The following is an 11,658-nucleotide window of genomic DNA, read 5'->3' as shown; positions in this document are numbered from 1 at the left end:
TGTAATTTAAATATCTATACAGTGAAGATGATGTCGTTAAATGGGCAGCAACACAAGTGGACCCCAGCAAAACATTTGACATATGTGTTTCAAGAGACAGTGTTGTGGAAGGAGGACTGATACTTTGGCAGCGCCAAAAAAATGGTGGCCCTGTGAACCCTTTGAAAGTCTCCTTTCTTGGAGAAATAGGTGTAGACACAGGAGCTCTGAGGAAGGAGTTTCTTACCAGTAAGCCTGTCTTTTTATGTTATTATATACTGTGTACAGTAATATGAACTGAATGTGGACAAGTTATGACGTCAGGAATTGAAGCAATGTGCTCTAATGTGTTTACTTTTTTTTATAGGGCTTAAAAGGCAGTGTTTCATTTATCTTTTGATAATTGGAATTAATCTGAAGGTTTTAGGCCATGTTTTACTTATAATGTGTTTTATTCTGTGTTCATTTAATTTTGTTCCATAGTTAAGGTTGCAGGGATTGAGAGGAGGCTTTTTGAAGGTGACAGTGACAGGGGAAAGATTCCAAAGTACTCGTTTAACGACCTTGATAAACAGTTGTTCAAGTATGTTTTTTACTTATTTGCCAATCTGATGCATGCATTCTTGTTTTAAGGTATGACAAGTAAATAAGACAAATGTATAGTACAGACCAAAAGTTGGGACACACCTTTTCATTCTAAGAGTTTTCTTCATGACGATGAAGGCATCATAACTATGAATTAATATGAATTTAAATACCTTGGGTCGTTCCTGGACAGTCAGCTCAACTTTGCTGAAAACAATGATTATATTTAGAACTGTTTTTGAACAAAAGCCTTGTTGACAGGTGACTTTAATAAAAAATGTGAATTATGCTATGCAACACCTCAGTTAATTGATATTTTCATATTTACAGAGTAGCAGGGGAGATATTTGCTGTGAGTCTAGCCCAAGGAGGACCAGCACCATGTTTCCTACAGGAATGGTGCTACCACTATCTTGTCACTGGAGAAATTGAGACTCAGGGCATGTATGATGCAGAGTTATCAACTCTCATAACAAAGGTATGTTAAGTTAAACTACAGAATCTATTGTTAAATTTATCAATCATTAACTTTGTTAGTGCTTTTATCATATTGTGTCCTTTGATAGTTAATCAGTTAGTCAGTCCTATATTCTGCACACCATGCAAACAGATTAAAGATGCATCCGACCTTTCTGTGTACTCTGAAGACATACTGGAGTGTGGTTACACCGGCCCGATTGACACTGAGCATATGAACTCTATATTGAGGTAAGTTTTGGATTCAAGTACCATGGCATTGATTACTGCTTTGGATACAATTTATTAGTTTACTAGGGAATGATTTAAGATTGCAGAACACATTTCAATTCAGTCATTTTACCAACTGAATGAATCACAATATTTCTTTCATTGACTATATAGGGCTGTCTCTCTGCATGCAACAACAAAACGCACACCTATGCTGAAACAACTGCGAGAAGGTCTTGGCGTTTACAACTTGATCAATCTAATGGAGAAAAAACCAGATGAGTGTCGCCGTCTTTTTGTTTTTGGACATAATGAGAAGGTACATTGTGAATATATTTAATCTTCATGTGTTTGTTACATCCATTAAGTTTCCCCCACATGTTTAATGTTAGAATATTCTTTTTCCTAGGTTGACTCAAATTACATTATGTCACACATTGACCCACAACTGAGTCCACAGGGTTCTAGAAAACAAGCACAGGAGACCAAAATTTTGGAGTACTTGCAAGATTTCTTGTATGAACTTGAAGGTATGTAAATTCTTGCTAAAACTAACTGTATGTCCCTGTGAGTAAATATTTTATTCATTTGTAAAGTTTTCAGTTCGATTCAAGTTTCCACTTCAGCCATGAGCAAAACACATAACCCCAAGTAGCTTACTGTTCTGACAATTCTGACTTGGAAAGTATTACACCTAAGCTTATTCCTGCATAGCTCTTGGGAGTTTCCCACATGCCTGTTGACAAACTCTTAGCAAACCCTTTTATTGTGTGCTAGTAAATGCTTTATTATGACATAGAAAAATTTGGAAAATCTAACAATGCCAAGAGTGCAGAACACTTCAATTTTCAATTTCAATTAATACATATCAGTTTAATTATGTAGTAGAATCATGATTAACTGTTTTTTGGATTGCAACCTCTTTTAGCCCAGTAGCGGGTGAATAATTTAATTTAATTTGTTTCTACATTGACTCAACCTTATTAAAATGTAGAAGCCTCACATTTTAAAGTTTATTTTTATTTTAAAATTGCCCAAATAATGTTTAAGGCATCAAATAGTTACCTGAGCACATACATAACGTTTTTCTGTATGTGTTCAGGTAAATGAAAAATGTTTCATAAAACATAAAAACTAGTCGAATACAAAACAGCATGATGGTCAATAAAATATAATCCTTAACATGATGCATGTTTAAGAGGTTTGTAATTCCCAGAAAAAGCAAATGATTAAAAGAAAATGAAATTACTTTACTATTACTGGCAGATTGTGCTTAATTTGTCAAAAATACTTATTATTTGAATGACAAATTAACAATGTTATTAATATTTTTATAGATGCAGAACAAGCTGACAACGAAGAAGTGCTGACTCTGACTGTTCCAATGGTGATGCAGTGGATGACTGGGCAGGCACATAAACATTTGCTTGTATCAGAAAGAAATACATTTAAAGTCACTGTGATTTTTGATCACCATTGCCTAGAGCATACACCAGGCCACACTGTGTGCTATCCTGTAGTAAGTGCTTGTACCAGCACAGTGACATTTCCAATGGCCCATCTAAGTGATTATGAGTCCTTCAAGAGTAACTTCAGTACTGCTGTCACATATGGATTCAGCTTTGAGAGACTGTAGGTCAGGAGGTATATCAAAGTGGTTATTGTTGGACCAATAGTTCAGACCTAGCTTAAAAAAACACATTTTACGCTGTTCAAAGACCAGTATTTCCTGAGTTAAGGAAATTTTAATATTTCTTCAAATTACACAGAATCACAGTGCCATCTATTACTACAGTGTAATGTAGTACATTACAGTACATCTGTTATTACAGTGCCTCATATTGTTACTTTTTCTAATGTAATTCTCTGTGATAGTTTTAAGAAAATGTTGCATTTCTTTATTGTCCTTATAGCATTTATAAAGTAGGAATAAACATGACATCCTAACCCTTTAATGGATTAATGTAATTGTAATGTTCTTCAGAACAAGGAAACCGAATTTACTCTACAGCAAACCTGAAGTTGAAAATCTTGCACTAAAATATCTTGGCGTGTTAATAAGTGATTTGATTTGAACATGTACTATGGTCACTCACCAAAAACTTTGAAAGAAATAATTTTGTTAATGACATCAATTGCTTCTATTTATTTTTGTTCCATTGCTGCTGTAATTACAAATTGTCTAATTTAGGGGAATGGTGCTTTTGGTGCTCTGGCATTTTGCTTGTAGCTCAGAGTCTGAGAGGCTTGTCCTCTATCAAACAATTTTTATTTTGGCCTCTTAGTGGAAATGTTGATGACACTTACTGATAACCTTTTTAAACCTTTATAGCTCCACTGTTGAAAATGAGGCTCTAATATTCACAAATGACGGTGAAATAAAATCCAGCCCAACATCTGGTTTGAGGTGATTCCTCTGGATCCTGTTGGAGGAAAAATATCCCAACTTCAGAAGATGAGCTTTAAGCTAACAGAGCTCTGTGGTTCCTCCTGTATGAGAGTCAGGGTGAGGAGGAGCCATGTTAGGAAGATGAAGCTGCAGGATCTTCAGAACAAACAGGTCATGGTGCTGGGCTGCTGATCATCCCTCTGTCTGGACACAGGATCAATAGAACCAGTTTAAAAGCTAAAATGAATGGTTATATGCCAGACATGGAAAACTGGGATGCACTCCATGCCATGGTGTTCAGAATTATTTACATATAAATAATCAGCTCAGTTAGATATAAACAATGCACCTTTTTCATTTTTAACCTTAAGAAAAAGGTGATATTGAATCGAGCTGTTATGACTCAGATTTTGGGTGTCCATCTCCCTCTGCTGCATCGTTGTGGAAAACCTGGAGCAGCAGAGATATCTGAGGCTTAGATGTGTATGTTTACCGTTTCTTTAACAAAAAAAAACAGTGGAGTTGTGGTTCATAGTCTGGTATTTTCATATTTCTGAAAATAAAAACTATAATCCTTCCTGTATTCTGTGAAGAACCCAGAGAGGGTTATTTGATTATTTATTTCATTAATAGTGTTATTTCCTGACTTTTGTTCTGTGAAGAACCCAGAGAGGGTTATTTGATTACATTTTTACATTTAGGCACTCTTGCAATCGTCACAGTTTTTCTGTTACAAACTGACTTCGGCCACCACCAGAGAAGGGAAAAGTTATGTGGCCCCCACAGGAAAAAGTTTGGGGACCCCTGATGTACAGGATCTATTAAAAAAAAAACATTTTACAACAAATAATGCATGTTCTATTTAATGTAAATCTTNTGACTTTAAGAAAAAATGTGAATTATGCTATGCAACACCTCAGTTCATTGATCTTTTCATATTTACAGAGTAGCAGGGGAGATATTTGCTGTGAGTCTAGCCCAAGGAGGACCACCACCATGTTTCCTACAGGAATGGTGCTACCACTATCTTGTCACTGGAGAAATTGAGACTCAGGGCATGTATGATGCAGAGTTATCAACTCTCATAACAAAGGTATGTTAAGTTAAACTACAGAATCTATTGTTAAATTTATCAATCATTAACTTTGTTAGTGCTTTTATCATATTGTGTCCTTTGATAGTTAATCAGTTAGTCAGTCCTATATTCTGCACACCATGCAAACAGATTAAAGATGCATCCGACCTTTCTGTGTACTCTGAAGACATACTGGAGTGTGGTTACACCGGCCCGATTGACACTGAGCATATGAACTCTATATTGAGGTAAGTTTTGGATTCAAGTACTATGGCATTGTTTACTGCTTTGGATTCAAATTATTAGTTTACTAGGGAATGATTTAAGATTGCAGAACACATTTCAATTCAGTCATTTTACCAACTGAATGAATCACAATATTTCTTTCATTGACTATATAGGGCTGTCTCTCTGCATGCAATAACAAAACGCACACCTATGCTGAAACAACTGCGAGAAGGTCTTGGCGTTTACAACTTGATCAATCTAATGGAGAAAAAACCAGATGAGTGTCGCAGTCTTTTTGTTTTTGGACATAATGACAAGGTACACTGTGAATATATTTAATCTTCATGTGTTTGTTACATCCATTAAGTTTCCCCCACATGTTTAATGTTAGAATATTCTTTTTCCTAGGTTGACTCAAATTACATTATGTCACACATTGACCCACAACTGAGTCCACAGGGTTCTAGAAAACAAGCACAGGAGACCAAAATTTTGGAGTACTTGCAAGATTTCTTGTATGAACTTGAAGGTATGTAAATTCTTGCTAAAACTAACTGTATGTCCCTGTGAGTAAATATTTTATTCATTTGTAAAGTTTTCAGTTCGATTCAAGTTTCCACTTCAGCCATGAGCAAAACACATAACCCCAAGTAGCTTACTGCTCTGACAATTCTGACTTGGAAAGTATTACACCTAAGCTTATTCCGGCATAGCTCTTGGGAGTCTCCCACATGCCTGTTGACAAACTCTAAGCAAACCCTTTTATTGTATGCTAGTAAATGCTTTATTATGACGTAGAAAAAGTTGGAAAATCCAACAATGCCAAGAGTGCAGAACACTTCAATTTTCAATTTCAATTAATACATATCAGTTTCGTTATGTAGGAGAATCATGTCTACCTGTTTTTTGGATTGGAACCTCTTTTAGCCCAGTAGCGGGTGAATAATTTAATTCAAATTATTTTTGTTTCTACATTGACTCAACCTTATTAAAATGTAGAAGTCTTACATTTTAAAGTTTAGTTTTATTTTAAAATTGCCCAAATAATGTTTAAGGCATCAAATAAAGAGTTACCTGAGCACATACATAAAGTTTTTCTGTATGTGCTCAGGTAAATGAAAAATGTTTCATAAAACATAAAAACTTGTCGAATACAAAACAACGTGATAGTCAATTAAATATAATCCTTAACATAATGCATGTTTAAGAGGTTTGTAATTCCTGGAAAAAGCAAATGATTAAAAGAAAATGAAATTACTTTACTATTACTGGCAGATTGTGCTTAATTTGTCGAAAATACTTCTTATTTGAATGACAAATTAACAATGTTATTAATATTTTTATAGATGCAGAACAAGCTGACAATGAAGAAGTGCTGACTCTGACTGTCCCAATGGTGATGCAGTGGATGACTGGGCAGGCACATAAACATTTGCTTGTATCAGAAAGAAATACATTTAAAGTCACTGTGATTTTTGATCACCATTGCCTAGAGCATACACCAGGCCACACTGTGTGCTATCCTGTAGTAAGTGCTTGTACCAGCACAGTGACATTTCCAATGGCCCATCTAAGTGATTATGAGTCCTTCAAGAGTAACCTCAGTACTGCTGTCACATATGGATTCAGCTTTGAGAGACTGTAGTTCAGGAGGTATATAAAAGTGGTTATTGTTGGACCAATAGTTCAGACCTAGTTTAAAAAAAGGAATTTTACGCTGTTCAAAGACCAGGATTTCATGAGTTAAGAAAATGTTAATCTTTCTTCAAATTACACAGAATCACAGTGCCATCTGAGCATGCAGTGTTTTCTTTAATGGTACTGTAATGTTATCTTTGCAAAATTTATATATTTTATTATAATGTTCTGTGGTATTATGTATTTCACTACAATACTAATCATACTTGTTCATTGTGTAAGACATTGTTACTTTTTCTAATGTAATTCTCTGTGATAGTTTTAAGAACATGTTGCATTTCTTTATTGTCCTTATAGCATTTATAAAGTAGGAAGAAACATGACATCCTAACCCTTTAATGGATTAATGCAATTGTAATGTTCTTCAGAACAAGGACACTGAAATTACTCTATAGCAAACCTGAAGTTGTAAATCTTGCACTAAAATATCTTGGCGTGTTAATAAGTGATTTGATTTGAACATGTACTACATAGTCATGGTCACTCACAAAAAACTTTGAAAGAAATAAAATTTTGTTAATGACATCAATTGCTTCTCTTTATTTTTGTTCCATTCCTGCTGTAATTACAAATTAAATTGTCTAATTTAGGGGGAAAAATTTTTTTGGTGCTCTCTGGCATTTTGCTTGGAGCTCAGAGTCTGAGAAGCTTGTCCTCTATCAAACTATTTTTATTTTGGCCTCTTATTGGAAATATTGATGTTGATGACACTTACTGATAACCTTTTTCAACCTTTATAGCTTCACTGTTGAAACTGAGGCTCTAACATTCACAAATGACGGTGAAATAAAATCCAGCCCAACATCTGGTTTGAGGTGATTCCTCTGGATCCTGTTGGAGAAAAAATATCCCAACTTCAGAAGATGAGCTTTAACCTAACAGAGCTCTGTGGTTCCTCCTGTATGAGAGTCAGGGTGAGGAGGCGCCATGTCAGGAAGAGAAGTGGAAGCTGCAGGATCTTCAGTACAAACAGGTCATGATGCTGGGCTACTGATTATCCCTCTGTCTGGACACAGGATCAATAGAACCAGTTTAAAAGCTAAAATGAATGTTTATATGCCAGACATGGAAAACTGGGTGTTCAGAATTTAGGTCTCATGGCATCTCAAGGTGTCAACATGGCAGCCAGTGGGCTGAAGGAGGAAATACAGCTTTATTTTGTAGCAATTCAAGAGCTACCAGCTTTTATCACTCACTTCCTAAAAAAATGAATCAGCACAGAAACTCCAAAGCACACAAAGAAGCAGCTTTAAAACCACTTTCACAGAAAAATATTCCAAAAGATAGCTTTGTATTTTGTTTTTGTGTCTGTGAACATGAAAATTTAAGTTATTTTGAAGTTATATATAATGTACAGCAGCTAACTACGGCCTGCCTCCACATTTGGTCCGGCACTCTCAACAATACCAGAGAGCATTTAGATTTTTTTTTTTCATATAAAGTATTTCCCGGACTATAAGCCGCTTATATGTGGATTTCTCTTCAACCACCAGGGGGCTCTTTAGCAGGAAGTAAATCATTGGAAGTCAAAATTGGAAATAAAATAAGAAAGCGCCCATTAAAACGGAATTAGGTTTTAATAGGGAATTGAAATGTGAGAATATTGTAATATTGTTGATCAGTTAAATAGCATTGAGGGAAAAAGATATTTCGTTTTTTTATTATTTATTTATTACATAATAATGCGATCATTATGAGAATTAGAGGTATAGATATTAGGATCGTGTAGATGGCAGTAGTGCAACAATAATGGATTCAAGCTTACATTGAAATCTAAAGAAGCAGAAGAAGAAACGGATGAACGTGCCTATTTTCATTTAGCACATGCTAGTAGCAGACACGACCGATCAGCACTTTGACTGTTCCAGTTACCGTTCGGAAACTACCGTAATCAGTTCAGTTAGATATAAACTTTGCACCTTTTTCATTTTCAACCTTAAAAAAAAATGTGATATTGAATCGAGCTGTTATGACTCAGATTTTGGGTGTCCATCTCCCTCTGCTGCATCATTGTGGAAAACCTGGAGCATCAGAGATATCTGAGGCTTAGATGTGTATGTTTACTGTTTATTTAACAAAAAAAACAACTTTGGGGTTGTGGCTCATAGTCTGGTGCGGCTCATATTTCTGAAAATAAAAACTATAATCCTTCCTGTCTTCTGTGAAGTACCCAGAGAGGGTTATTTAATTATTTATTTCATTAATAGTGTAAGTTATTTCCTGACTTTTGTTCTGTGAAGAACCCAGAGAGGGTTATTTGATTGTGCTTTCTGGAAAACAGTACATTTTTACATTTAGGCACTCCTGCAATCGTCACACTTCTTCTGTTACAAACTGACTTCGGCCCCCACCAGAGAAGGGAAAAGTTATGTGGCCGTCACAGGAAAAAGTTTGGGGACCCCTGATGTACAGNCACAGGAAAAAGTTTGGGGACCCCTGATGTACAGGATCTATTAAAAAAAAAACATTTTACAACAAATAATGCATGTTCTATTTAATGTAAATCTTTTCCTTACAGTAAATTCTTCAAAACTGTGAAGACATCGACAGACTAAAAACCATATTGACTTCATAAATAAAACTAAGATCCATTTATTATGTAGCACATCTATATCCCTGTAGGGTTGCCAGGAGGGCTGGTGCATCTCCAGCAGTTTTATGTATATACAGTGCTCTATCAGATCAACCAGAGGCCACCTCAAGAGCTAAGAAATAGAGATCTTCTCAAAGTGATGTTGACTCAGCCAAAGGGTTTACATGCTCCTGCAGTGCAGACAGTCTCTCGGTGGACAGCGGGCACTGGATTTCTGGAATATTAATTCCATGTTCTGTACTTTGTTGATCTAGGGACAGCCCTTCCGCACCTTGCAGGATCCGCTTAGACAAAAGTCAAGGACAGATCATTTACATCGATCGATCCAACCATCTAATTCAATAAATAAAGATGTACATATGCATGTAGTGATGCCATGTTTGTGCTATGAAATATGAATGTTACAATTACAGCCAAGTAAAACATAGAAAAACCACCTCTGCGAGGTCGGGCTCTTGCACTGGTTCCTGCAGCATTCCAATTGTCCACAGTTGGTTCGGTGACAGGTTTCTTTCAGTTCTCAACGGATGAGCATTCCAGCTGTCCTCAAAATTCTGCAGATCTTTCCTTAGTCGTGGTATAAAGATGTACCCCAAACAGAACAGATGGACAGCGTTGGACAGGTCAATGTGACCCTCTTCCTCCAAACTGTGGAGCATGTTGTAATACTTTGAAGTTACACTCCAAACATCTCTCCACAAGCGTTCAATTCTGAAACATAAGAATTACATATTTGAAGACAAAACATTATAACTGTCAAATTCTTTATTTAGAAATAATTTTGTAGTGAATATTACTTCCTACTGCTAATCACAAATATAGAAATTTGGATTTGGTTTTCAATGGTAGTTAAAAAAAAAAAAAGTAATTCCACACAAATTATTCAGTCAGTATTAAAAGGAAATTACTCCAATATTTCAGATACGCGTTTCTCTTGTTGATACATTGTCTGTCACAAAGGAGTTCAGTAAATTCCATCAAAAACATGAGCAACCCTGGTCATTCACAACCTGTTTGGTTGCTTGTTTTGCTATCCATTTTTGCATAACAGCAACTTGTCATTATTGTTTTATGATTAAATGTTGCCAAATAATGTTATTGAAGCAGATATTTTTTATAAAACAAAATTAAAAGAATCAAGCTTTTTATTGTTGTAAATAGCAGAAAAAGACAGACACTTTTTGGTACGTTACCGCTGGTTATGAACACTTTTCCCAGCAATGAAACTGCCACGTCCAGTACCTCGAACCGTAAACATGCACTTCGCAATGTCCACATTTTCAACCCCGTGATCCCCTTGAACTCTGTAAGGGAAATGGAAAATTATGTCATGCAACACTCACTGCAATATGTCCTTATACATGTTTGATGTATAAGGACATCATCAAACTCACATTAGAGGTCTCTAGCAGTCTTGAAATGTGGAATGAAGTTTAAGATGTAAAAGAAAATATAAAAAACGCAAAGGTAAGAGACAACAAAAGAAAAAGACAAACCAAAATCAAGGAAAGCAGACAGTGGCATTATGTACATGGACATACCTAACTCCGCTCCATCAACATGCAGGTTTATGTTTTAACACAAAAAAGTTTCATTGGAAAGGAATCAAGGTAATTCAAGAACATCCTACATAGAATGTTATATCTTATTTAAACATAATTTATTAACTTGCCTTGATGGCCATCCATGCTTGCAAACCCCATCCATGAAGAAACAAAACGCTGTTTCTGCCTTGTTGTTGCCAGCCGTGTTCAAGTAAAATATCTATAGAACAATTTTTAGAATTAAGTTAAATCAAATGGACACAAGTGATGAAAAGACTTGAAATACAAAATAAAACAACTTACCTTCCTGGAAAAGCCATCAATTGCTCCAAAAATAACAATGTTGTACCTAGAAATATACACATTGTTATCATAAACAAAAAATATATGTAGATTCCTTATGTATTTAGATATACAAACCTGATGAGCTTATGATTTGTGTCAATGTGGACAAGAGATAATGGAGCCGGAACACAGTATTGTCGTCTGGAATTGCAAGACAGCTGGACCATTCTGGAAATAATTCCTGCTCCGTCCACACGCTGCAAAGACATTTGCACTCTCTTCCAGGGAATCCGGACACCCATTGCTTGAAGAGACCCTTTCACCAATCTGTAGCCAGCATTTGGCATTCTGGTCTTTATAGACCTAACCTTCTGATCTAATGCAGCATCTGAAATGCTGGAATAGAGTTTTCTTACAGACAGATTATGCTCTTTCATACGTCTGTAAAATGTTGACCTTGAAATGTCAGTAAGCCTACACAAGGTAGTCAATGGCAAACCACTACTAAGTAGATGAGTGAGAGTTTCAGTTTCTATATTAACTTTGGGTCTCCCTACATTCCCATTGTATTCAACCTGTGTTACATTCAATAGTC

General features: G+C 35.7%; 3 protein-coding genes across 3 annotated transcripts in view; 2 read left to right on the top strand and 1 right to left on the bottom strand.

Moving 5' to 3' along the window:
- LOC103132389 (uncharacterized) overlaps positions 1–3,321 on the top strand; it is a gene marked incomplete at its 5' end in the record, with an annotated part of 6,404 nt that extends 3,083 nt beyond the window's left edge. Inside the window, 5 exons of the mRNA XM_016667358.1 lie at positions 895–1,042; positions 1,175–1,272; positions 1,426–1,570; positions 1,661–1,781; positions 2,589–3,321. Coding sequence (XP_016522844.1) covers positions 895–1,042; positions 1,175–1,272; positions 1,426–1,570; positions 1,661–1,781; positions 2,589–2,887 — 811 coding nt within the window. The remainder of the gene's footprint in view (positions 1–894; positions 1,043–1,174; positions 1,273–1,425; positions 1,571–1,660; positions 1,782–2,588) is intronic.
- Positions 3,322–4,619: 1,298 nt separating this feature from the next.
- LOC103132388 (uncharacterized) lies at positions 4,620–6,642 on the top strand. Its single transcript, XM_007544188.2, has 5 exons — positions 4,620–4,733; positions 4,866–4,963; positions 5,117–5,261; positions 5,352–5,472; positions 6,290–6,642. Exons 1-5 carry the CDS (start codon positions 4,698–4,700, stop codon positions 6,586–6,588), a joined length of 699 nt encoding a protein of 232 aa, XP_007544250.1. The 5' UTR covers positions 4,620–4,697; the 3' UTR covers positions 6,589–6,642.
- A 3,032-nt stretch (positions 6,643–9,674) lies between these two features.
- Positions 9,675–11,658, bottom strand: part of LOC103132387 (uncharacterized) — a 3,691-nt gene continuing 1,707 nt past the window's right edge. The window contains exons 2-5 of the mRNA XM_016667357.1: positions 11,199–11,638; positions 11,082–11,127; positions 10,428–10,998; positions 9,675–9,945 (exon numbers count right to left, since the gene is read on the bottom strand). Coding sequence (XP_016522843.1) covers positions 10,873–10,998; positions 11,082–11,127; positions 11,199–11,638 — 612 coding nt within the window. The 3' untranslated portion in view covers positions 9,675–9,945; positions 10,428–10,872. The remainder of the gene's footprint in view (positions 9,946–10,427; positions 10,999–11,081; positions 11,128–11,198; positions 11,639–11,658) is intronic.

The sequence above is a fragment of the Poecilia formosa genome, unplaced genomic scaffold (assembly GCF_000485575.1).
Source record: "Poecilia formosa unplaced genomic scaffold, Poecilia_formosa-5.1.2 Scaffold1027, whole genome shotgun sequence".
Taxonomy (NCBI): Eukaryota; Metazoa; Chordata; class Actinopteri; order Cyprinodontiformes; family Poeciliidae; genus Poecilia; species Poecilia formosa.
The sequence above is the reverse complement of the archived record's forward strand: the minus strand, read 5'-3'. Positions and strand labels throughout refer to the sequence as shown.

Coding starts and splice junctions, on each gene's coding strand:
- LOC103132388 (XM_007544188.2), top strand. CDS start 4,698: ATGTATGATGCAGAGTTATCAACTCTCATAACAAAG. Junction 4,734..4,865: donor TATCAACTCTCATAACAAAG/GTATGTTAAGTT, acceptor CCATGCAAACAG/ATTAAAGATGCATCCGACCT. Junction 5,262..5,351: donor TTTTTGGACATAATGACAAG/GTACACTGTGAA, acceptor TCTTTTTCCTAG/GTTGACTCAAATTACATTAT.